Source organism: Callithrix jacchus, chromosome 10 (genome assembly GCF_049354715.1).
Source record: "Callithrix jacchus isolate 240 chromosome 10, calJac240_pri, whole genome shotgun sequence".
Taxonomy (NCBI): domain Eukaryota; kingdom Metazoa; phylum Chordata; class Mammalia; order Primates; family Cebidae; genus Callithrix; species Callithrix jacchus.
The window spans coordinates 101,074,832-101,102,392 of NC_133511.1; the positions used below are offsets into that span (position 1 = coordinate 101,074,832).

Consider the following 27,561-nt stretch of genomic DNA (forward strand, 5'->3'; position numbering starts at 1 on the left):
TTTATTGAGGGTTTTTAGCATAAAGGGCTGTTGAATTTTGTCAAATGCCTTCTCTGCATCAATTGAGATAATCATGTGGTTTTTGTTTTTGGTTCTGTTTATGTGGTGAATTACGTTGATAGACTTGCATATGTTGAACCAGCCTTGCATCCCCGGGATGAATCCTACTTGATCATGATGAATAAGTTTTTTGATTTGCTGTTGCAATCGGCTTGCCAATATTTTATTGAAGATTTTTGCATCTGTGTTCATCATGGATATTGGCCTGAAGTTTTCTTTTTTTGTTGGGTCTCTGCCGGGTTTTGGTATCAGAATGATGTTGGTCTCGTAAAATGATTTGGGAAGGCTTCCCTCTTTTTGGATTGTTTGAAATAGTTTTAGAAGGAATGGTACCAGCTCCTCCTTGTGTGTCTGGTAGAATTCGGCTGTGAATCCGTCTGGACCTGGGCTTTTTTTGTGTGGTAGGCTCTTAATTGCTGCCTCAACTTCTGACCTTGTTATTGGTCTATTCATAGTTTCAGCTTCCTCCTGGTTTAGGCTTGGGAGGACACAGGAGTCCAGGAATTTATCCATTTCTTCCAGGTTTACTAGTTTATGTGCATAGAGTTGTCTGTAATATTCTCTGATAATGGTTTGAATTTCTGTGGAGTCTGTGGTGATTTCCCCTTTATCATTTTTTATTGCATCTATTTGGTTGTTCTCTCTTTTATTTTTAATCAATCTGGCTAGTGGTCTGTCTATTTTGTTGATCTTTTCAAAAAACCAGCTCTTGGATTTATTGATTTTTTGAAGGGTTTTTCATGTCTCAGTCTCCTTCAGTTCAGCTCTGATCTTAGTTATTTCTTGTCTTCTGCTGGGTTTTGAGTTTTTTTGATCTTGCTCCTCTAGCTCTTTAAATTTTGACGATAGGGTGTCAATTTTGGATCTCTCCATTCTCCTCATATGGGCACTTATTGCTATATACTTTCCTCTAGAGACTGCTTTAAATGTGTCCCAGAGGTTCTGGCATGTTGTGTCTTCGTTCTCATTTGTTTCGAAGAACTTCTTTATTTTTGTCCTCATTTCATTGTTTACCCAGTCAACATTCAAGAGCTAGTTGTTCAGTTTCCATGAAGCCGTGCGGTTCTGGGTTGGTTTCTGTATTCTGAGTTCTAACTTGATTGCACTATGGTCTGAGAGGCTGTTTGTTATGATTTCAGTTGTTTTGCATTTGTTGAGCAGTGCTTTACTTCCAATTATGTGGTCAATTTTTGAGTAGGTGTGATGTGGTGCTGAGAAGAATGTGTATTCTGTGGATTTGGGGTGGAGAGTTCTGTAAATGTCTATCAGGTTTGCTTGCTCCAGGTCTGAGTTCAAGCCCTGAATATCCTTGTTGATTTTCTGTCTGGTTGATCTGTCTAATATTGACAGTGGAGTGTTAAAGTCTCCCACTATTATTGTGTGGGAGTCTAAATCTCTTTGTAAGTCATTAAGAACTTGCCTTATGTATCTGGGTGCTCCTGCATTGGGTCCATATATGTTCAGGATCGTTAGCTCTTCTTGTTGTATGGATCCTTTTACCATTATGTAATGGCCTTCTTTGTCTCTTTTGATCTTTGTTGCTTTAAAGTCTATTTTATCAGAGATGAGAATTGCAACCCCTGCTTTTTTTTGCTCTCCATTTTCTTGGTAAATCTTCCTCCATCCTTTTATTTTGAGCCTTTGTATATCCTTGCATGTGAGATGGGTTTCCTGGATACAGCACACTGATGGGTTTTGGATTTTTATCCAATTTGCCAGTCTGTGTCTTTTGATTGGTGCATTTAGTTCATTTACATTTAGGGTTAATATTGTTATGTGTGAATTTGATACTGCCATTTTGATGCTAAGTGGCTGTTTTGCCTGTTAGTTGTAGATTCTTCATTATGTTGATGCTCTTTAGCATTTAGTGTGATTTTGGAATGGCTGGTACTGGTTGTTCCTTTCTATGTGTAGTGCCTCTTTTAGGAGCTCTTGTAAAGCAGGCCTGGTGGTGACAAAATCTCTGAGTACTTGCTTGTTCACAAAGGATTTTATTTTTCCTTCACTTCTGAAACTCAGTTTTGCGGGATATGAAATTCTGGGTTGAAAGTTCTTTTCTTTAAGGATGTTGAATATTGGCCCCCACTCTCTTCTGGCTTGTAGCGTTTCTGCCGAGACATCTGCTGTGAGTCTGATGGGCTTCCCTTTGTGGGTGAACCGACCTTTCTCTCTGGCTGCCTTTAGTATTTTCTCCTTTATTTCAACCTTGTTGAATCTGACAATTATGTGCCTTGGGGTTGCTCTTCTTGCGGAATATCTTTGTGGTGTTCTCTGTATTTCCTGTATTTGAGTGTTGGCCTGTCTTGCTAGGTGGGGGAAATTTTCCTGGATGATGTCCTGAAGAGTATTTTCCAGCTTGGATTCATTCTCTTCGTCCCCTTCTGGTACACCTATCAAACGTAGGTTAGGTCTTTTCACATAGTCCCACATTTCTTGGAGACTTTGTTCATTCCTTTTTGCGCTTTTTTCTCTAATCTTGGTTTCTTGTTTTATTTCATTGAGTTGGTCTTTGACTTCAGATATTCTTTCTTCTGCTTGGTCAATTCGGCTATTGAAATTTGTGCATGCTTCGCGAAGTTCTTGTATTGTGTTTTTCAGCTCCTTTAATTCATTCAGATTCCTCTCTAAGTTATCCATTCCTGTTATCATTTCCTCATATCTTTTTTCAAGTTCCTTAGTTTCTTTGCATTGATTTAATACATGTTCTTTTAGCTCACAAAAGTTTCTCATTATCCACCTTCTGAAGTCTAATTCCGTCATTTCGTCACAGTCATTCTCCATCCAGCTTTGTTCCCTTGCTGGTGAGGAGTTTTGGTCCTTTATAGGAGGCGAGGTGTTCTGGTTTCGGGTGTTTTCCTCCTTTTTTCGCTGGTTTCTTCCCATCTTTGTGGATTTATCCGCTTGTTGTCTGCGTAGTTGCTGACTTTTCGAATGGGTCTCTGAGTGGACACCCAGATTGTTGATGATGAAGTATTTCTGTTACTTGGTTTTCCTTCTACCAGCCTAGCCCCTTCGCTGTACGACTGCTGAGGTCCACTCCAGGCCCTGCTTGTCTGGGGTGCACCTCTAGCAGCTGTAGCACAGTGAGGGATGCTACCTGTTTCTTTTTCTGCTATCTTTGTCCCAGGATGAGGCCTGCCAAATGTCAGTCTTTTGGATATAGAGGGGTCAGGGAGCTGCTTGAGGAGACAGTCTGTACTTTATAGGAGCTCAATTGCTGAGCTATGAGCTCTGTTGTTCATTCAGGGCTGTTAGGCTGCTATGTTTGATTCTGCTGCAACAGAGCTCATTTAAAAAACCCTTTTTTTCTCAAATGCTCTATGTTGGGGGGTTCGGGCTTTATTTTTGGATGTTCATTGAGGTGTCCTGCCCAGCTAGGAGGCAGACTAGCCACTGTTTGCCTGCCGAGCCTCCGCCCTGCTGTTGTGAGGCTCGCCCTGTTGGGGCAGGCTCTGCTGTTCTGCTGTGGTCTCCGCCACACCCTGAGGCGGAGTCTCTCTGTTGTAGCGGGTTGCATCGGCAACGGCAGGCTGCATCAGCAGTGGGCATGTATCTCGGTAGGGACGGGTTGCCTCGGCAACAGCTGGCTGCGTCAGCAGTGGGCGTGTATCTCAGTTGGGGCAGGTTGCCTCAGTAATGGTGGACGCCCCTCCCCCACAGAGCGTCTCAGACCGACTGCACAGGGATCGTTTGAAATCGCGGTTTTGTTCGTCCCACTGGGCTAGCCCAAACGCTCTGTCCCTGCAATCCCCTGGGCTGGCCCACTGTCCAAGTCTCGTTCAGTCTCAAGTCCAGCCCTCTCAAGTCTCAGGTTGCCAGTTTAACAGGGCACCCGGACAAGCGCGCCCTGTGGGGAGTGCTGGGTAGGGCCGGCCGCCGCCACCCTGGCTGCCGGCTTTGCCAGGCAGAGGTACTGCCAGGCGTCCCGTGTCTCCTTTATACTTGGGAATTTCCCCGTTTTGTGGGCAACAAAGATGAGTCTGGAAATGCAGCTCCGACTCACCTCTCCGCGGATTCAAGGAGAGCTCCAATCCTGGGTTGTTCTCACAGCGCCATCTTGAGTCCTCCGCAATCCTAAATTTAAATGGATTAAATGCCCCAATCAAAGACACACACAGGCAAATTGAATAAAAAGTCAAAACCCATTGGTATGCTGTATCCAGATCCATCTCATAAGCAAGGACACACAAAGAATCAAAGGGTTGGTGGAAGACTTACCAATCAAATGGAGAGCAAAAAAAAAAAAACAGGAGTTGTAACTTTCGTCTCTGCCCAAATAGACTTTAATAGTAACAAAGACTAAAAGAAACAAAGAAGGACATTACATAATAGCAAAAGGATCAATGCAACAACAGGAGTCAATGATCATAAATATATATGCACCCAATATAGGAGCACCCAGATACATAAGACAAGTTCTTAATGACTTATAAAGAGACTTGGACTCCCCCACAATAATAACGGGAGACTTTGACACCACATTGTTAATACTTGATGGATCAATGAGATAGAAAATTAACAGGGATATCTATGATTTGAACTCAGACCTGGAACAAGTAAACTCAGTGAATATAGAATTCTTCACCCCAGGTCCACAGAACATACATTTTTCTCAGTATCACATTACACCTATTTTGAAAGTGACCACATAATTGGAAGTAAATCACTCTTCAGCATTTGCATGGCATTTCACAGACTTAAATGAAATATTGGTTGGCTGTTATTTTCCTTCCTTATTCCTTCCTGTCTCTGCTGTTAAGCACAATTATTGGCATAAAGGAGGTTATTGATACCTATTTTTGGATTGCATTCCAGCCTAGACAATAGAGCAAGACTCTTGTTCTCTCTCCCCCTTTCTCTTTCTTTCTAAACAAAAAAATAATAAGTGATCAACTCTGTCAAACACAACTGAGAAGACAAGGACTGTGAGATCTTAAAGCAAACCTGATTATGTCATTCTTCCTCAGAAACCCTATCAATGCTTTCCCAGTGCACTGTGACTAAGAATCCCTCCCCCAAGCACTTACACTTGCCCTCACATACACATACAGGGTAACCATAAAATCCTGCCTTCTCTCTAGCTTCAAATATATCACTACTCTTCCTGTTCTCTAATACTGGACTTCTTTGCAATTCTCAGATGGATTCCAATGGTCCACAGAATGAACTCAAACCGCAATGTGTATACAAATTTCCTGCATTTCTAACATGTTCCCAGGTGATGGGGATGCCACTAGTCTGTAGACTGTATATACTTTGAGTACCAAAGACGTAAAACGTTCTTTCCCCTCCTCCTGTCTATCTTCTATCCATAAAAAAAAAAAAGAAAGAAAGAAAATACCTGTCCTTTTAAAGGCTTACAACTCTAGAAATTACATGTGAAAGGGTCCTGGGCTTACAACTCTAGAAATTACATGTGAAAGGGTCTTGATCCATTAAGTAGGCGTGGGGTACATGACTTAGGTTGGGGTGTGATCGTGTTCACGTAAAAACAGTGCCTTCCAGAAAGATTCCTCCATACCATGCCTGTGATTAATAGGAGTGTGATTAAGGGTGGTGCCCGGATCTGGGGCCTTTATTTCTCCTATTGAAATGCAGTGTAGAAGTCCGGGGGGAAGAGCTCTCAGAAGCTTGAGGATTATCTCCTTCCTCAAGATAATCCATTTGAAGTGCCAAGTACGTAGGAGACCCTCATCTCTACTAAAAATTTAAAAAATAAATTAGCCAGGCATAGAGACACATGCCTATAGTCCCAGCTACTTGGGAGTCTGAGGTGGGAGTATCTCTTGACTGTACTACACTGCACTCCAGCCTGGGCAACATAGTGAGATCCTATCACAAAAAAGGTACAGAATACAGCATCCTATAAATGGTGGCTGCTGTTAGCCTGCAGTCCAGAGAATAACCTCTACTCCCAGCAGAAGGGCAAGCATATGTTAGGTCACCTTCTTCTTCACAAAGTTCAGGAAACCTTCCAAGCCTTGCAGAGAAAAATAAACCACCTGTGTGCTTTGGTCATAACACTTCCTAGGAATAGTGATACCAATTGCATGTTTTAAAGGGCCATTGATAGCTGTTTGAGTGATAATGACTTACAAATAAATTGAGTTCGGTCTCTACTTTTGGGATCCCTTGGTGTGGCTTGTTGGCTTCTCACTCTGTGGGTCTTTCCTGGCAGCAGAGTAACTGGCAGTAGTTCAGCATAGGTCTGTTACCTGTTCAAGTCAAGGCAAGTGTATCTGCCTTGGGAGTGTGTAGTTGTATATCCATATATTGCCAAAAGAAGGAAGAAATCAATGCATAGAAGCAAGAATGTTTATTATGAAGCAGACTCCTTAGTTAGCAGAACTGCTTGGTGCCAAACTATAAGAAAAATAAAGAAATTATGTCAAATTTAAGAAGCACATTAGGAAACATTCACACTTTAAAGTAAATGCTACTGAGATTCTTCACTCCCTTCCTACCTCCTCTTCTCTCTTCTCCTGCAGTTTTGTCTTATCCTTCTCTTTCTTACTGGAGTGCCAGAGTTCCTCAACACCAATAGGTTATAGTTATTTTAAAACTAAGGTGGCCATGGTTTCCAAGCTGCCTGGTGGACTGAAGCATTGCTACAAAGCCAAGGGACTCAGCTTTAAATGGCTTAATAAAATTAACACTTTGTGATGTCTTCTTCCCCCTGCTCCAGCTCCTTTCTGCATTGACAGAATACTTGATAATATACTCTCTGCCAAAGGCTTGATGGGCTTATTACACAGCGAACGTGGAGAGGGGAGTGAAGCTGTCAGAACTCCCCCATAGCAGCCACGCTTCAGGTTTCCTGTGCAGGATTGTATTTGACAGTTAATTTAGGAGCCAGGGTACCTAGATATAAAACTTTACTGTGATAATAGTGATAAAACCACCAGACTTTTATTTAAGGGCCTGCTGCTCTCCTGTCCCCCTCCTTCCTCTTTCCCTGTTAGTTCAAGCTCTCATTCAGTTAAGGAAATAAAATCAGATTTGCTCAGAGAAAAAAAGGTGTTTTCTTTGGTGTTTTTAGACTAAACCTGCAGAATGCAACTCTCAGTCTGTTTCATATCTATATGTAGATGCCTGTATGTATATATATATGTATATATATATATATATATATACACACACGCACACATATATATACACATATACATATACACACACACATATATATACGTATATATATACATACATATATATATATAATTTGAGAACAGTGCCTCTCTCCTGATTGACTGCATTTAGCCGAAGGGCACAATTTATTAGGTCTCCTACTAAGAGACATTTCATTCAACCCAGTGATCCAGCTGATGTCCATCCTCTTGTTCAATGACTTTTGTTTACTTCTACACAGGTGAAATAGATTCTACCGAGTCTCCCTACTTCCTGACTCAACCTATTTATTTATTTATTTATTTTTGAGATAGAGTTTCCCTCTGTCCCCCATATCAGCTCACTGCAACCTCTGCATCCCGGTTCAAGCAATTCTCCTGCCTCTGCCTCCCAAGTAGCTGGAACTACAGGTGTGCGCCACCATGCCCAGCTAATTTTTTTATTTTAGTAGAGATGGGTTTCACTATGTTAGCCAAGATGGTCTTGATCTCTTGACCTTGTAATCCACCCACCTCAGCCTCCCAAAGTGCTGGGATTACAGGAGTGAGCCATTGTGCCTGGCCTCAACGCATTTATTTAGACATTATGATCCCCGTTTACAAATGAAGAAACAAGATTTAAGAGGTTAAGTGACTTGTTCAAGGTCACAGGGCTAATGATGCTAGTAAGTTGCCTTTCTTTGACTTCTATAATAGAAGTTATTAACTTTTACATACAGAAGATGTATTGAGCATGGTATTCCAATATAGAATTTGTTCAGACTTTTCAGGGTAAAAGTTTACCTTGAGTATGACTTGCTTTTCTTTTTTTTTTTTTGTGGTGAAAGCACACAAATATTGGGGTCAGATGACATGAGTCCATATACTTCTGTTTCATCTATAAAGGAGGACTAATCATATTATATTTTTATTAATGAAGATCCTGAAAATGAAAACTTGTGAGGAGGAGATAAGAAACAGTGGAAGAAGATTTTGGGGACTTAAAGGTATGTTAGCAATTGTAGTTAGTTAATGAGCACTGTGGTTCTTGTGTAAACAGGTTGTTAGCTCCTTAAGAGAGTAAGTAGGTTTCAGTCTACAAAGGAGAGAAAATACCCTAAGAGGCAAATTGTGAGATTGAGGAGACAACTATTCCCATAGACTGACTTTGTATAGGTACAGAGGAGCAGAACATGACCATCCTTCCTGTGCTTTCTGTACTTTGCTTCTGTATCAGTGAAGTAGACTGACTCTGGGATGTTGCACAGTCAGATCTTATCAAATTAGGAAGGCAGCCATTGCTACTTGACAGTCTGTGGCCATTTAATTCAAACTGAGGCAAGGAGCCTTGCCTCAGTATTGACATCTTTGCTCTTCAGTGCGGAGGATGTGTAAGAAAGTCCTTTATATGTTCCCTTGGGAAATTAGATATAAACTCCCAGGGGCATAGGCTCCCTCTTTTCTTTAGGAAAACTCATTGGGGGCTCTTTTTCTGTGAGAGCTCATTAGGCACCATGTGGGAGACACACAATAAAAGTTCACAGTTGCTATTATCTCTAATGAGCACAATGGTTCTGCTGATGGTCCTATGTGCCCATGAAGTACTAAGTGCTTTCCATGTATTTTGTATTAAGTTTAGAAAAATAGGATGTTATTACTACCCTCATTTTACAAAGAAACTTTCTATGGAAAAACTTTCACCTTTCTGAGCTTCAGAAGCATGGAGTTAGCAGAACCAGTCCTCAAACCCCTTTCTCTGCTACATCAAATTCTGTATCCTGTGCTGTTGTGATCCTCTGTAGAAAAGAAGACTCAGCAAACATGAGAGCTGTGTCTCAGTGCCCTTTCCTGAGTATGTGTGTTTGCATGAAGTTGTTTTGCTGTTGTGGTTTTAATAAAATACAAATAACTGACTTTACAGGGAAATTGCTTGAGGACAGAACTGGAATGGAGGTTGAGTCTTATTTTAAAAGTGCTTTCATCTTCGGCAGATAAAAGAGACTTTCTTTGTATATTCAAGTCTAACTTATTTTAAGTCAATACTTAAAAATAGTATAAATTCTGTATAGTTGTCCCTCAAACTTTCAGTGTCACTTCCCACCTCCCACTTCCTACATGAGAATTCCCGAAGCAGAAGTTGTTTTTCTAGCTTATGCATAGGTTAAGGTGTTAAGAAAGCAGGAAAATAAGATAAAATAGAAGCTCTCACCCTTATTCTTGGTTGTTACAAGTCTGGGTGTCTCTGGGGACACATTCTTCTAGTTTCACATTCCTATAGCAGGGGCCACCCAGAATTTTTTTCTGTTTGCTCTGGAAAAGTGGTGCTCAGAAATTTGTGATGACTTTCTTTATTGCCACCCTGGGGTCAGACAAAGAGAGAAGCATCTTAAGAGCAAGCATTAGTACTGAGTCAAAGTGAACCCAGCATCCCCAGTGAACTGCTTTCTGTTGCATCCAATTCAGTGCCATGTCACTGGGTTACACATCAAGTTGTCATAGCAATAAAGTCATAGCAGCTGACAGCATGAACAAGCAGCCCTGGGAGGAGAGGATGCTTGGCGGCGATGCCACAGTTATAGTGGTTAGACATCCATCTCTCACATTAAGGGGTACTTGTCAGTCAGCTGTGACTGTGTCTACTTCACAGCTGATTAACAGATTCAATTCAAGTGTTTATTAGGCCCTTTAAAGCCTCTAAGAAACATGGTCCTGAGCCTCCATTACTCTGTGAGTGAGTGAGTGAGTGAGTGTGTGTGAGAGAGAGAGAGAGAGAGAGTATGTGTATGTACACAGGACATATATATTTATGACTGTATATGGAGGAGGGAGAACCATGAAGGGAAGGTGATTCAGAAGCATAGGGTCTTATTCATGAAGCTGTTAAGGAACAATACAGAATTTGGACTTAAGTACCAACATTTTAGTCTTAGGAAGAAGTACTCTGGCCATAACTAGAGGAAGGATAGAGTAGTCAGACTGAGATACAGGTGTATTAGTCCATTCTTGCATTGCTATAAAGAACTACCTGAGACTGGGGAATTTATAAAGAAAAGAGGTTTAATTAGCTCACAATTCTGCAGGCTGTACAGGAAGCATAGTGGCTTCTGGAGAGGCCGCAGGAAACTTTCAGTCATTGTGGAAGGTAAAGGGGAAGCAGGCATGTCATACGTGACCAGATGAGGAGGAGAAAGAGAGAGGAAGAGAGTGCCACACAATTTTAAACAATCAGATCTTGTGAGAACTCCCCCACTATACTACAGTACCAAGAAGGATGGTGCTAAATCACTCATGAGAATTCCACCCTTATGATCCAGTCATGTCACAACAGTCCCCACCTCCAACACTGGGGATTACAATTGAATGTGAGATTTGGGTGGGGACACAGATCCAAACCATATCCAAAAGTATTCGTTTCTGGGAGTCAATGCTACAAGCCAAGACAAAGACTATATAAGAGAAAGCTGAGTTCCAAGCACGAGCAGAGGGAGTGAAGGGCACATATAATCGCTAAGTTTGAAGGGGCCAAAGATGGAATTTGAGGTCAAGATTAGAAAGCCAAGAATTAAGGGCCAAGTAGAGATGAGAAGGGAGAGAAAGCTGTCCAAGAACAAGTTGGAAGTAAAAGCAAGATACTAATCAGTGTTCTCACATCACTCCAGAGTTCTTTGAGACTTTGAATATTTTTCAGCAAGATGGTACAGGGGGCAGTGGCACTAGGTTAAAAGGCCTAGGTGGGGTGAGCAGGGGGTGCTAAAGTGGAGCCTTGAAGAATGGGTCTAAATTTTAGCAGAGTATTTGGAAGGGAATACAAAGAAAAGAAGGGGATTTTCATGTAAATGGGGCAACATCTCCACTGCCAGACTGGTGGAGGGACAGATGTGGGATGACCTCTGACATTCAGTCAGCATGTATTGCCCACCATTTTGTACATGGCCCTTAGTTAAGGTGTCATAATTTCTCCTCAAGGTAGTAGTAAATCAAGAGACCTATTGTCTGGTGGAGAAAATAAAACTTGACTCCAGAGTTTGGAGCCTGCTAACTGCCTAAATCGTGGTGTCATTATGGGGAATAGAGGAAGCAAGTCAACATTTGAAAGGAGGTTGGAGAATAATGTTGTGGTCAAAAGGCACATTGTATTGTCAAACTATTTGGGTTCAAAATCTGCTACATACTACATGTCCGAATTTGGGCAGGTTTCTTACCCCCCTACGTTAGTTTCTTCATCTGTAAATGAGTATAATAGTACTAGCCACCTTATGGCATCGTCATGATGATTAATTGCAATAATACACATAAAGTGCTTAGAATAGTGTCTAATAGTGAGGCAGTGAATAAAGATAGCAGTGATAATGATGAGGAAGAGGAGGACTCAGTTTGAGGCTTGATGGCTTCTATAATAAAAATGTATCCAGGTAGAGATGTGCATCAGCCAAGAGCAACTGTAAGACTGGTTGCCTGTAGAGAAAATCCAGGCATAGGTGCCATCTCCATGGAGGTGGTAGTTGAATTTTCAAAGATGGAATGAAATTGTTAAGGAAGAGTGTATAGTAGTGCTTCTCAGTGGAAAGTGATTAGAAGGCAGTGTTTCAAGACTAAGGGGTGTCAGTAGTGCTAAATACTACAGACAGATCGGTAGTGAAGTTAAATAGAGTTGGTGACTCGTAGACACCATTGTAGTGGGGGAAAAAGGGTAGCAAGTGTTATGCTACTTTTTTTAAAAGCCTGGTGTGAAAGGTAGACAGCTCCCTATGATTTCATCTCCAGCCTGACCAATCAGGACGTCTGACTCCCTGGCCTCCATCTGCCAAATTATCCTTAAAAAGCCCCAGTCCTGAAATTTTAAGGGAGACTGATTTGCGTAATAATAAAGCTCTGGTTTCCTGTTCAGCCAGCTCTGTGTGAATTAAACTCGTTCTCTATTGTAATTTCCCTGTCTTGATTAATTGGCTCTATCTGGGCAGTAGGCAAAGTGAACCCACAGGGCGGTTACAAAACTGTGCCTCTGAGAACCAAGATTAGACCACTGGTAAGCAATCCAGAACTGAGGAAAGCACCAAGATAAAAGCAGAGGCCCCAAATGTCCAACCAGCTATGTGATTTTGGGCAGGTAACTGAATTTCTCAGAGCCTCATTTTTTTTTTAATTATAAAAAATAAAAAGCCAAACTCAGTTTCCTTTTATCTCTAAAGTAATAGAACTGCATAGATTTTCGACTCTTGAAGGAGTAATTCACCAATCCAGATTTGTCTCTAATCACATTTGTTGCCAAAACAAGAGTGGAGATTCAGGGCACTAGGAATCTAACTCAGTAGTTGTTAGGATGACATAGTCAAAATAAGAAGTGAAGAAGATAATAATAGAATAATCTTGTCTTTTGACAATGCTCCTTAGCTGTTTTGGATGCTGTTATTTTCATGGGCTTAAATTGAAATGGGCTTTTAAAAACTTGGATTTATTCTAGAAGAACAGAGTCATATGGGAATGAAGGGTCTAATATTAAATGGGAAGGCAGAGAATGAAAATGTTGACAAATGTGGGTATAAGATTTAGGCAGAATTATCTTTCCTGATCTATTTGATGCTCACCCCATCCCCAGATCTTCTCTAGGCTTCTCAGTGGCTACTTAGTTTTCTGTTTTAATTTTATTAGCTGGTGCAAAAAAGTAATTGCGGCTTTTGCCAGTGAAATGAACCAAATTAATATTAACATTTAAAAAATAGATTTTATTTAGAGTGGTTTTAGGTATATAGAAAAATTCACTGCTGGTATATAGAAAAATTGAATGGAAATGTAGAGGGTTTCCATGTACTCTCTCACCTCATATGCACAGCCTCCTCCACTATTATCATCCTGTACCAGTTAAGTACATTTGTTATAATTGGTGAAGCTGTACTAACATATCATTATCACCCAAAGTTTATAGTTTGCATTAGGGTTTACTGTCAGTGTTGTATGTTCTATGGGTTGATAAATATATACACCATTAAAATATCATACAGGATAGTTTCACTGCCCTAAAAATCCTCTGTGCTCTGCCTTTTTATTTTCTCCTCCTCCAAACCCCTGGCAACTGATTTTTTTTAAATATCACCATAGGTTTTTTACCTTCCTATAATGTCATGTAGTTGAAATCACACACTGATTTCCAAGCTTTTTAGATTGGCTTCTTTCACATAGTAATATACACTTAAGATTCTTTCATGTCTTTTTATGACTTGATAGCTGTTTTTCTTTCTTTTTTTGGTCAAGGGGGCGTTGATTAACATTCTGTTGCCTGGATGTACCACCGTTGATTGATTGATTTATTTTTTTTTTGAGACGGAATTTCACTCTTGTTACCCAGGCTGGAGTGCAATGGTGCGATCTGGGCTCACCGCAACCTCTGCCTCCTGGGTTCAGGCAATTCTCCCGCCTCAGCCTCCTGAAAAGCTGGGATTACAGGCACACGCCACCATGCCCAGCTAATTTTTTGTATTTTTAGTAGAGACAGGGTTTCACCATGTTGACCAGGATGGTCTCGGTCTCTTGACCTCGTGATCCACCCGCCTCGGCCTCCCAAAGTGCTGGGATTACAGGCTTGATTTATTATTTTACCTACTGAAGGACATCTTGGCTGCTTCCAAGTTTTGGCACTTATGAATAAAAGTTGCTATAAACATCTTTGTGCAGGTTTTTATGTAGATGTAAGTTTTCAACTCATTTGGGTAAATACCAAGGAGCATGACTGCTGGGTTCTATGGTAAGAGTATATTTAGTTTTGAAAGAACTGCCAAACCATCTTCCAAGTGGCTTTACCATTTTTCATTCCCACTGCAATGAATGAGATTTTCTGTCGTTCTACATCTTTGCCAACACTTGGTCTTGTTAATGTTTTGATTTGGACCCTTCTCATAGGTGTGTATGGAATCTTATTGTTGTTTTAATTTTTAATTTCCTAAAGACAAGATGTTGAGTGTCTTCTCATAGGCTTATTTGCCATTCGTGTCTTTTTGGTGAGGAGTCTGTTCATTTTTTAATCAGGTTGTTCATTTTCTTATTTTGAGTTTTTATAGTTCTTACTTAGTGTATTTTATATATTAGTCCATTATTAGATATGCCTTTTATAAGTATTTTTTCCCAGTCTGTGGTTTCACTTCTCATTTCACTAGATATTGTCTTTCACAAGGCAGAAGTTTTTCATTTTAATGAAGTTCAGCTTATCAATTGTTTTGTTCATGGGTATTAACATTGGTGTTACATTTAAAAAGTTATCACTAACTCAAGGTTTTCTAGCTTTTTAAAGATGTTATTTTCTAAGAGTTTTATAGTTTTGTATTTTACATTGAGGTCCATGATCCATCCTGAATAAATTTTGGTGAAAAGTATAAAGTCTGTGTCTAGATTATTATTTTTTCATGTGCATGTCTAGTTGTTCAACACCATTTGTTCAAAAGACTGTCTTTTCTCTCTTGTATTGCCTTTGGTCCTTTGTCAAAAATCAGTTCACATATGTATGTAGGTCTATTTCTAGGCTCTTCATCATGTTTCACTGATCTGTTTGTCTGCTCCTTTACTGTTTTGATTATTCCAACTTTATAGTAAGACTTGAATTGAGTAGTGGCAGTTCTTCAGTTTCATTCTTCTTCAATATCGGGTTGACTATTCTAGGTCTTTTCCTTCTCCAAGTATACTTTAGAATCAGTTTGTTGATACCCACAAAATAACTTGCTAAAATTTTGATTGGGATTGTATTAATCTACAGATCAAGTTGGGAAGAACTGACATCTTGACAGTATTGAGCCTTTTCTCAATTAATATGGAATGTCTATTTACTTCTTCTTTGAATTCTTTTGTTAGAGTTTTATAGTTTTCCTCATATAGATCTTGTACATGTTTTTTAGAATTATACTTATTTCATTTTTGGAGGTGTTAATGTAAATGGTATTTTTAACTTAAAATCCCGCTTGTTCACTGCTGGTATATAGGAAGGTGATGCGATTGACTTCTATATATCAATCTTCTATTCTGTAGTCTTGCTATAGTTGCTTATTGGTTCTAGGAGGGTTTTTTTTTCTTTTCTTTTTTCAAATTTTGTGAACTCTTTCAGGTTTTCTACATAGACAATCTTATCATCCACAAAGATAGTTTTATTTCTTCATTATTAATCTGTATACCTTTTATTTCAGATATATTAGCTAATTTCTCAAATGTTGAACCAGCCTTGCATATTTAGTATATGTCTGTCATTTTTGTCATCTGGCCTATAATTCTTTTTATACATGGATAGATTATATGGATAGATTTGACTTGCTAGTATTTAGTTGAGGATTTTTTTTCTTTAAATCACATTTCTTTTAAAAAATAGTTTTTAAAACGTGTTACATGTTATTTTAGAAAATTTGGACTGAGAAGTAAAAAAGAAAAGTACTTGTAATTCCACTATTCACAAATAATCACTCTCCAACATTTTGGTATTTATTTTGGTCTTTTACAATGAAAATAATAATGATAACAACCGCAATAGTAAATATCATTATATTGTTTCATTGAATAGATAGAGATCCAGTGGTGCCCTATGAACAAAGTGGAGGTGATGAAAGGACGTGAAGATACAAATGACTGCTTTTGACTGGAGGCTTCTGAAGAAGATAAGAAAGATAGCTTAATGAAGAGTTTAAATGTTCACTTCAGTAAACTTTTTTTCTTTCACTGTCAACACCCCATTGTAAAATCTGCTCAAGTCAGGCTTCTAATTAGGTCACTGAGGATGACATCACTGAGAATGTTGGTAGTGGAATGCTGTTCAGAGTTTATGTCCATCATGTTTCTGTGCTGCTGAATAATTTTCTAAGCCTTGTGGGTGGGCAGTTGTTTTATTCACAAATAGTGACTATTCCACCCATATGCAAAAGACATAAGAAATGGGAGATCTTACTGTCTATTGAAAACGCCTTGATCTCCTTGTTGGTGAAGTTTTCCCTTGCCTGCCCTCACTGGAGCCTGGCCTAAGCTTGGAAGGAGCTCTCTTGGAGTACAATATAGGAATAAATGCAGGAGGCTAAACAGAAGCCTTAACTATGAACTTCCCAACTTGAAGTTTCCATAGACACTGGCAAGTGGGGAGGATGCTGCACTGTGGGAGTATGGACAGCTCATAGCATCTGGAAAAGTTCCACTTCCTGCTTTTTTGTGTTTCTGTTTTAGAATAATAGCCTTTTAAATGAGGAAGACGGCAGTGAAAATACTTTTTGGGGAGGTATTTAGAGTCTTCAAACTCTATTTTAGGCGGTCTACAATTTTCAAAGTTATTTTTGGAGTAGTCTCCTTAACATCTCGCAGAATTTGACTTATAGGACTGTTACTGGAAAGGGGTCTCAATCCACACCTCAGAGAAGGTTCTTGGATCTTTTTCATGAAATAATTCAGGGCGAGTCCACAGAGTAAAATGAAAGCAAGTTTATTAAGAAAGTAAAGGAATGAAAGAATGGCTACTCCATAGGCAGAGCAGCCCCAAGTGTTGCTGGTTGCCTATGTTTATGGTTATTTCTCGATCATATGCTAAGCAAGGGGTGGATTATTCATGCCTCTTTTTTTAGACCATATAGGGTAACTTCCAGACATTGCCATAGTGATGGTGGGACTGTAATGGTGCTATGTTGATGGTGGGACTGTAATGGTGAGGACCACCAGAAGTCACCCTCATCGTCATTTTGGTTTTAGTGGGTTTTGGCCACTTTCTTGACTGCAACCCGCTTTATCAGCAAGGTCTTTATGACCTGCTTGTGCTGACCTCTTATCTCATCCTGTCACTTAGAATGCCTAACCTGCTGGGAATTCAGCCCAGTAGGTCTCAGCCTTATTTTACCCAGCCCCTATTCAAAATGGAGTGGCTTTGGTTTAGACACCTGTGACAGAACAAGTGTTTCTGAAATCTTCAGTGTAGATTTGGATGCTTCTCATTTGAGTAGGTTCTTGTTCCTAACCCTGACATAATTCTTAGTTCATCTCAGCAATACTTTTTTAAAATAATTTTTTTAAATCTCTCTCTCCTCTCTCTCTTTCTACCTCCCTCCCTCCTTCCTTACCTCCCTCTCTTTCTCCCTTTCTCTTCCCCTTCTCACTCTCTCTCCCCCACTCCCCTTCTCTTTTTCTTCTTTCAACAGGGTCTCACTTATAACTCATTGGAAATGATGAGTTATAAAAGTACATTGGACTGGACCAGAGGAAAGTTTCTAAACTTAACTTTCTTATTGTATTTCTCTGTGGCTTTTTTCCCCTTCACCTGCATTGGACTGGACCAGAGGAAAGTTTCTAAACCTAACTTTCTTATTGTATTTCTCTGTGGCTTTTTTTCCCCTTCACCTACATTGGACTGGACCAGAGGAAAGTTTCGAAACCTAACTTTCTTATTGTACTTCTCTATGCCTTTTTTTTTCCCTTCAACTATAAAATTAGAAGGTTGGATTCAGATGTTCACTAGGTAGTTCTGACCATACAGTGGTCAAATTTTTCAAATTGCAGTGCTATGTTATAATTTCAATAAAATGCTATGTTTAATCATATTGTGCTTTACCCTAATGCAACTATAACAACGATATATCAGCTTGATTGAACTTACATGCTAAAGGTTTTGATATCTTAGATTGGAAAATGTGTATTTGTTCATTAGAGAATGAGACTGGGAAGAAGGCATAAAGGTTTTAAATAGATTTTTTTTCTTCAGTTTTCATTTATGACCTGATCTATATAAAATACAGGGTCATGTTGAAAACCCTATGTAATAAAGCCATGGGAAATAGAGACTTTTTAAATCCACGACTTTTTCACCTGCTGCAGCCTGGCCCACACCTTTACTAAGTGAGATGTCAGCTTCGTAACTCACATATGTATGTGAGGTCAAGTAAAATAGGTTGTGAGTCAGTTTTTTTTATGATATTCATTTTTAGTTACTTGTAACCATTAAGAGAATTTCTCAGGCATTCAGAAAATTTCATCCCTTAGTGAAAAGGTTTGGTTTCTGAGAGAAGGTCCTAGTCATTTAAGACCCAATTTATTTCAGGAGTAGAGATCCACTGATCAGTGATCACTGTAAAGCATACTAGCCCTGAAATATATACACTAAAAATAAAAAGGAATTACATAAACACAAATCACAGTGCTAAACTGGATACAGAATTTGCAGGGACATTAATAACATTTAACACTCCTTCCCATTTTCTGCACCACCAGGGAGAGTACCTGTGGAGAGTATATGAGGGCCTCTGTCACTTAGTCACTTGATATGTGAGCAGATACAAGTCACTCAGGCCTTATTTTGCATTGATGTCCTTAGCAGTGTTACAGAAGCTGCTTAAGGTATCAAGCTTCTTTCAGTTTTTAAGAGGCTAATTAAAAATGGCCTAATCTGCTACCCCCTCCTTTTTAGGCTTTCTCTTTCTCAGTCTCCTTTCTTAGGTTTTCCCAGTTTGACTTTTCTTCTGACAGACTTTTATACTGAACAGAGAACCAGACTGAGAACAACACTGGAGTCTCTCCCTCTTCTACAGGTCTGCAACTGTGATCATTTCCTTATGTGTAAAAAGAAGGGGTTCATTTAGATGACAACTACTTTCTCTTCCAGTTCTAACATCATCTATTGGCTTTTCTTCTGCCTTTCTCCTTTTGTCTACAGTTTCCTTCTTCTCTACTCCCTATCTCAGCTGCTCATAATGTGTGTAGTTTTTTAAATCCTCATAAAATAAACATGGTTGTGAGGAAACATCAATAAATGCAGTTCCTGGTAAAATTTGGAGTTTAGAAGTTCTCATTTTGAAATTTCTCACTTTGTTAGCCTTTCTTATGCCCTAAGCATAAATATAGCTAGCAGTTGTATTTTCTTTGGTTTGCAGTTGTTATAAAATAAAACAATAATATGCGTACACCCATTATAGTAAAAATTTAAAAGCTTGATATTATCCAGTATTGGCAAGGGTGTAGGAAAGTACTTACTTTCATACATTGTTGTAGGAATGTAATGAATACATCTTTTTCAGAAGGCACCTTGGCAGTATGAACCAATATTTTTAGAGTATATGTCTTGACTAAGTGGCTCTAAACATCTTTAAAGAAACTCATATGCAAATATTAAGAGATATAGCCAAGGATGTTTATAGCTGTGTTGTTTATAATAACAAAAATTTGGAAATATCCTGTATTTCCATTAAGAAAGGAATGGTTGGATAGGAGATACACACACACACACACACACACACACACACACCCTCACCCTCCATCTCCATATCATACAGATAGTAAAAATAATAGAATGAAGTTGATCCGTATGCACAAACATATCCTAAGTAGAAAAGCAAGACAACAACCATATTTTCACTATGATCCATTTATATAAAAACTACTTAATTGTCTATATACAGAGACTTGCTCTGTCATCTAGGTTGTAGTGCGGTGGTGCAATCTTGGCTTACTGTAACCTCTGCTTCTGGATTCAAGCAATTCTCCTGCCTCAACCTTCCAAGTAGCTAGGATTACAGGTACCTGCCACCATGCCCGGCTAATATTTTGTATTTTTAGTTGAGATGGGCTTTCACCATTTTGGCCAGGTTGGTTTCAAACTCCTGACCTCAAGTGATCCACCCACCTTGGCCTCCCAAAGTGCTAGGATTACAAGTGTGAGCCACCGCACCCTGCCTCATTTTTTACTGTATATACTCATCATATATATTACTGGTATAAAAGTGAACAAAACCAAAAGGAAGAAAGGATAAGAAAATACTCCCTGAAGAATGAAAAAAGCAAAAAGATTAGCAGGAAATGCATCAAAGATACTAGGGGAACATTGTTCTTAGGATATTCCCAAAACTTCTGGATCAGATCGTATCTATGATCTGTATTTTGGCCAAAGCTGTGTAGTAATAACTCTGCCCTTTTGTTTCTTTGTATGTTCAACTTATTCTTCTTATTTGTGTCTGTTCTATAGGTAACTCGGGACCAAATGAAGATGTTTATACAGCAGGAATTTAAGAAAGTTCAGAAAGTGATTGCCGATGAGGAGCAGAAGGCCCTTCATCTAGTGGACATCCAGGAGGCAATGGCCACAGCTCATGTGACTGAGATACTGGCAGACATCCAATCCCACATGGATAGGTTGATGACTCAGATGGCCCAAGCCAAGGAACAACTTGATACCTCTAATGAATCAGCTGAGCCAAAGGCAGAGGTAAAGGAAAAGCCTGTAATACTAGTAGCAAGAGAAATAGGAGGAAACTGATGCCATCTTTGTTAGACCCCATGTGTTCCCTGAACATGAATGAATTGAAAGCTGGGTAGGGTATAAGTGTTTTACATGATGTGTAAACTAGTATGGAAGTATTGGCCACTACTGCATTCAGTGGCTGGGCCTAGCAAATTATTTATCCATCATTACTTTAAGGAGTATAGTCAGTGGGAGCAGATACTAATCACAGTTAAGGAAGGAAGCCAAAAATTATAGCCAGAGAAGAGGACAAGCAATAGACCCTAAGTTGTGAGATGAATGACTTGGGCTGAGTAAGAACAAATCATGAAGTAGAGCATAAAGCAGGCCAGAATGAAAGATGTTGGACTTACTTTGCATGTAGTGAAAGAGTATCTCAAGCTGGTTGTTACATGCAGCCAGCTGAATAAATTGGGGTCATAACTGCTGGATTAAGAGTGGCATGTCCACTAGGGCATTGTAAGATTAAAAAAAAAAAAACTGAATGAAAGATACAAGGTAAATGTTGAATCACTATACAAATGTTAGTTGTCATATTCATTGTTATTTTGTAACAAATAAAAGGATCTTAGGCATTTTACTAAACAACATATTTAGGCATTTTGAATCTACTTTGAAAAAATTATTTAAGGTAACCATTAAAAAAAAAGCTGGGCTTAGTGGCTAATGCCTGTAATCCCAACACTTTGGTAGGCTGGAATGGAAGGATTGCTTGAGCGTAGGAGTTTGAGACCAGCCTGGGCAATATAGTGAGACTGTGTCTACAAAATAAAATAAAAATAAAAAATTAGCCAGTATGATGTCACCTGCCTGTAGTCCCACTTACTCAAGAGGCTGAGGTAGGAAGATTACTTGAGTTTTGGAGGTTGAGGCTGCAGTGAGCTGTGATTGGGCTGTTGTACTCTAGCCTGTGTGACAAAACTAGATCCTGTCTCAAAAAGAAAACAAAAAACTTAAATTTCAACCACTAGAGAGAGGCTACTGTTCCTCAGATTTCATAGCATTATGTTGACAATTCTAGTCAAGGTAATGTCAGATAGGTTTAAGGTAGGTCCTTCTAAAAGAAATCCTAGGAGAGCCCTGTGGACTTTCTAGGATTGTTGCTGACTCAGCGAGCACAGGCTTAACTGGAAGTCCTGCCTTGGCTTGAGAGAGCCTGGCCACAGAATAAACTGGCCGGTAGAAGAGCCAAAGTAATCCAGGAGGCAGGTATTTCCAAGCTATCCTGACAGGAAAAGTAAGAAACCATTGAAAGGTATCTGCTGTACCCAGCTAAGGCTTTTGATTAATTTTCATCAATGTGTGAAAAGAGTAACTTTTCATTTTATTTTCTCCATAATTGAGAAATTATGTGCCTAAATAAGTTTCTAGATAGGCAAGAGAGCATTTTATATTCATCATTTCATTTAATCGTTATGTCACCATTCATTAACTCCATTTTACAAATGGGATATTTGAGATGCAGAGAACTGCCGAGATACTGACCCAGTGTCGTTTAGTTAGTGGAAAATAGAACCAGGGTTTAGATTTAAGTCTGTCCTATTCTAGTGCCTGTGCTTTCCCCTTACTATATGACATATGCTAAGCACCCCATGTGTATGTGTGGGAAAAATGAGAAGAATCCATGTTCTAGACAGCTTTGCATACCTTTACAATGCAGTTTGTGTCTTAATAAACAAAAGGATCAACCAGAGTTAATTTAAGGAATCAACAGCATAACTTTGTCTGCATTCCCATTTAGTTTGACCCCTTTATTTATTCTGTATATTGATTAGGTTGGTTTTTGAAAAAACAAAAGTTTAATTTTGGCTGGGCGTGGAGGCTTATGCCTGTAATCCCAGCACTTTGGGAGGCCGACGTGGGTGAATCACCTGAGGTCAGGAGTTTGAGACTGCCCTGGCCAACGTGGTGAAACCCTGTTTGTACTAAAAATACAAAAATTAGCTGAGTGTGGTGGCAAGCACCTGTAGTCCCAGCTACTTGGGAGGTTGAGGCAGTGAGCCAGTCTCTTGCAGTGAGCCAAGATTGTAGCCACTGCACCCCACCCTGGGTAACAGAGTGATACTCCATCTCAAAAAAAAAAAAATGTTTAATTTTGAGGTTTATTTCTCTTTTATTTTCATTTCAATCTATGAATTTAGTCCTTCTGCAGCATGAACTGTCCTTTAAGCACCTCAATTGTACTATGCTTGTTAACTGTGATGGAATTACTCTTAGAAGGATGCAAGAGCTGACAAGGCTTAAGGATCAGGCTGCAAACAAAATAAGCTATTAAAAACAGAGGGTAGCGTTCAGCCACTAGAGTGTTTACAAAGAGCTGTTATCATTTAATAGCCTCTTGTTCCAGTAAATCTGCTAACTTGTTGGTGAGAGCAAATATCCAGTACCTGTCTTTCACTCATCAGAGGAATTCTGTTCTTTGCATGGTATAGAATTTGTCAAAAATCACCTGCATTTTGAATTCAGCTAAAAGACTCCCCCCCCAACATTTTATTGTAAAAAATTTTAAACATACAGCAAAGTTGAAAGGATTTTACAGATTACACCCATGTACCTACCACCTAGATTCTCCTATTAACATTTTGCCATACTTGTTTCATTGTATAGCTAGCCATCTTTCCAATAAATCCATTTTATTTTTGTCATATTTAAGGCAAATTACAACTTCTGATTCTGAGCAAGATGGAGTAAACATTATCTGTTTTACTCCTTTCACTTATTACAGTAGAACCTCTGGGCAAAAATACTGAAATCATCTACCAAAAGACTCTTGAAGATGGAGAAAAGATGGCATACTGATCCAGGACCTTGGGATTTGAGGGACTACAAGGCAGTGAATTCCCTGGCATATTCTTTACTTCCTATATATCCTAACCTGGATGTTCTACAAACTGGAAACAGTAATACACACAGACAAAAAAGAAAAAAAAGAAAAGCCTTCTTCTTTTTCTTTTTTTTTTTTTTTGAGACGGAGTTTCGCTCTTGTTACCCAGGCTGGAGTGCAATGGCGCAATCTCGGCTCACCGCAACCTTCGCCTCCTGGGTTCAGGCATTTCTCCAGCCTCAGCCTCCTGAGTAGCTGGGATTACAGGCATGCGCCACTATGCCCAGCTGATTTTTTTTTTTTTGTATTTTTAGTAGAGACGGGGTTTCACCATGTTAACCAGGATGGGCTCGATCTCTTGACCTCGTGATCCACCCGCCTTGGCCTCCCAAAGTGCTGGGATTACAGGCTTGAGCCACTGTACCCGGTCTGAAAAGCCTGCTTCTAGAGGCAAACATCATGAAAAAAGTGGCACTGCTCCTCAAGCCCAATTGGCACTGCAGTAGTGGAGCCAGTGAGTGAAACTCACTTATTTTATATACTTCCTGTAGTAATGAGGTATGTTTCTCTATGGAGCTTGTGGGTGAAACTCTGACTTCTACCTTTAGCCCTGATTCTGTCAGTAATGAGTGGTACTCATCTCTCGTGCACTGTAGGTAGAACTCTGACTTCTGCCCTACTTTGCAGTAATATTACAGAGGAAGTTGTACCTCTTCGTTTTGGAGACTATAGATAGGGCTCTAACTCCTCCCTCTTACCCCTGCATTAACTAGGCTATTCACTTCCCCAGCTGAGTCAGTTATTGGAATTTTATATTTTACTCCTTCCCTGTAGCAATGAGTTGGTCCCCCTCTTCCTCCCCAACTAGCTCTTTGGAGAATGTAGAATGGAGTCCTGTCATCTGAGTGGGGCAGACAAGAATAGCACTGTAGAGGCTTTATAAACTTAAGGTAACTTGGGAACCGTAGAGGCTTTATAAACTTAAGGTAACATGTGAACCATAGTTCACAAAAGTGATCCAGAACATGCATTTTGAATCTAAACAGGTTGACTCCTATAAAATAGAAGATTTAAATGGGAACTAGATTTTTATAATATAACTCAATATGTTCAGGACATAGATCAAAGAACCAATAAAAATCTCAGTTCTGGAAGGCCAAGGCAAGAGGATCGTTTTAACCCAGGAGGTCAAGGCTACAGCAATCTGTGTTCACACCACTGTACTCCAATATGGGTGACAGAGCAAGACCTTGTCTCAAAAAATAAAATAAATGAAAATCTCTCAATTCTAAGAAGAAAAGAGAATTGATATATGCCAACTCTAAGTTGGTATAGATATTAAAGATTTTAAACCTGCTATTATAAGAATGTTTCAGTGAGCAGTTATAAGCTATCTGGAAATAAATTAAAATCTCAATAAAGAAATAAAGATATTAAAAAGTACCAAATGAAAATTTTAGAACTGAAAGATACAGTTACCAGCACCAAAAATTCACTGGATGAGCTCAATGGCAAATTGAAGGAAATATTTGGTGAATTTGAAGCTAGACTGATGCTGATCCAATCTAAACAACAACAAAAAAACACATGGAAAAATAATCGAACTGAGCTTTAGGGACTTTTAGGACAATAATGAAAGCTACATGTCACTAGTGTCTAATAAGGTGGAAAAGAATGTGGAGCTGAAAAAAAGTTTGAAGTAATAGTGTCTTAAAATGTCTGAAATTTGGCTGAAAGACATAAACCTACAGATTTAAAAAGCAGAATGAACCCAAACAAGTTAAAGAAATCCATACCCAGACACATCAGAGTCAAACTTCTGAAAACTTACGGTAAAGAAAAAAAAATCTTGAAAGCAGAGAAGGTAAAGAGAAATGACACATTAGGCATGAATGAACATATGTCTCCATTTATAAGTCTGTTTTTACATGCTCTCAGAAATGGTTCATGGTTTCCATTTAAAGGTCTTAATGGCTTTTGTTAAATTTATTCCTAGTTATTTAATATTTTCAATAGTATTGAAAATAGAATTGTTTTTAATTTTATTTTTCAGTTTATGTTAATATATAAAAATATAATTGGTCTTAAATATTAACCTTATATCTTATAACTTTGTCAGATTCACCTATTAGCTATAATAGTGGCTTTATAGATTTTTAAGGATTTTCTATATCAGCAATTATGCCATCTACAAATAGAGACAGTTTTACTTCTTTGTTTCTAATCTTTATGCTTTTCATTTCTTTGTCTTGTATTATTGCAGTGGCTAGAACCTCCAGGGCAATGTCTAACATAAATGGTTAAAGTGGACATCCTTGCCTTGTTCCTAATCTTAGAAGGAAGGCATTTAGTATATTACTATTAAGTCTGATGTTTTTTGTAGATGCCTTTTATCAGATTGAGGAAGCAGCTTTCTATTCCTAATGTGCTGAGGGCTTTTATACAAATTGATGTTGACTTTTGTGATTTCTTCTGCATCTCTTTAAATGATCATAAGCATTTTTTTTCATTATTCTGTTGTACTGGTTAATCACGTTGGTTAATTTTACAATATTAAACCAAACTTGCGTTTCTGGGATAAACTCCCATTTGGCCATGATGTATTATCTGGGTTCAGTTTGCTTATATTTTGTTCAGGAGTTTTGTGTCTTTGTTCATGAGGAATATTGGTCTGTATATTTTTATAATGCTATTGTCAGGTTTGAGTATTAGGGTTATGTAGGCCTCATGAAACAAAATGAGAAGTATTCCCTTCTTTTTTTTTCTTACTCTTTTCTGCCAAATTTAGTTACATCATTTTATAAAACTTTTTACTAAAGCTAACTATTTAAAAATGGTGTGTAATGAGCATTTTTGTCTTTCGTTCAGTTTGGAAAGGAGAATACTGAATTGCAATGATATAATATTGGAAAAAATATGTTCAGATGGATAAACCATTAAAAATGATACATGCATATGATGACCATTTATTTTAAACTTGAAACATATATTTGTACTTTTTTTTTTATTCAGAGGCAAGGTATTTGAAAATATGGGTTTGCTAATTGAGTTAAATATCATGTTTCTGGTGTAAACCACACCCATTTTGTACCATTTATAAGGTCCAATTGCAGACTGTCTGTAGTGAGGATGATACCATTCAAAGCAAGCTGAATGCAGAATATTATTTCTTATAACTTATTTTTCTAGTATTTTGCATGTGTTTCACCTTTGTCCAAATTGACAGCAATTTTTAAGTAATTCATCTTTATTAAATACTGTGGATGCATTCAACTTGGTTTTTATATGAACAGGTTATCTCTCTTGCACTCACTTTTTGTTATTTAGTTAAATGTGTCATCGTTACAAGTTCATATAAACAGCCCTGTTTGATTCTTGGTGAACAACATTTCCACTGGTGGAGGGAGAAATGGGAGGTTGCACAAGAGTGCAGTCTGCCAACCAAGAGCATTCATGATATCTTTATTAATGATTTGGGAGCACCGCTTAATCTAACAAGTCATTTAAATGGAAGTTGGTATTCAATAGACTCTTCTTCGGATATTCTCTGAAACCAGAATTCACTCGTAATAGGAGTAGAAATTAATGTTAAGCCCTATGTATATCTTGTGTAATTATTTACTATGAAATAATTACTTGTGCTTTGTTAAGTGCAGCGAATACAGAAATGAACAAAACACAAGTTTCTGTTCTCAAGAAGTTGAAATCCAAAGAGGGATGTACTGTTTGATGTTGTCATTGTCAGTTTTCTTCTTGAAGTACTAGTGTAGAGTGGCAAACCCTTCAGATGTGGGGGAAAGGAGCAGGATTAACTTATGATGTTAGTGAATAAATTTCTGAGTAAGGCTTGATCTTAAAGGATAGCTAGTAATTAACTAGGTTTTTGGAATAGGGATGTGCATTTCAGGTAACAGGAACAGCACATGCACATCTTGTACTAGCAAGATTAGCCCTCCTCTCTGGGCCAACTTATAATTCATATGTGTGTGTGTTTTCTTGCTTTGTAACAGTGACCATTGTTTCTGAAAAGAAGCATACATGTATAAGCAATAGAATTGGATGAACATAGAGTGAAACCTTGTGTCCCATCTTTTCTGTCCTTCCCTGCTCTCCCCTAGAAATGTTATTAACAATTCAAGGAAAATAAAATAATGGCTGCCATTATTGAATGAGTACAAAGTACTAGTCATTTGCTTAGTGTTTTACACAGATTTTCTCATTTATTTTAATCTATATGGTGACCCTTTGAGGTAAAAACTAGGATCTTCATGTGCAGATGGAGAAACTGAACCTTGGAAAAGTAAATTGCCAGAAGCTTCACTGTTGGGATTAATTAACCAGAA

At 38.7% G+C, this 27,561-nt stretch overlaps 1 protein-coding gene and 1 long non-coding RNA gene across 4 annotated transcripts in view; one reads left to right on the forward strand and one right to left on the reverse strand.

Moving 5' to 3' along the window:
• TRIM44 (tripartite motif containing 44) overlaps window positions 1-27,561 on the forward strand; it is a 144,843-nt gene that overhangs the window by 52,165 nt on the left and 65,117 nt on the right. For 2 of the 3 annotated variants that reach the window (XM_002755180.6, XM_054240757.2), the window contains exon 3: window positions 20,119-20,358. In XM_002755180.6, coding sequence (XP_002755226.1) covers window positions 20,119-20,358 — 240 coding nt within the window. Of the gene's footprint in view, window positions 1-20,118; window positions 22,391-27,561 lie in introns of those variants that run through there. The other variant, XM_078340848.1, reaches the window with a different exon arrangement.
• The window catches only part of LOC118145483 (uncharacterized), a 196,318-nt gene continuing 173,077 nt past the window's right edge, over window positions 4,321-27,561 (reverse strand). The window contains exons 3-4 of the long non-coding RNA XR_004730612.3: window positions 9,373-9,522; window positions 4,321-6,423 (exon numbers count right to left, since the gene is read on the reverse strand). This is a non-coding gene — a long non-coding RNA (uncharacterized LOC118145483). The remainder of the gene's footprint in view (window positions 6,424-9,372; window positions 9,523-27,561) is intronic.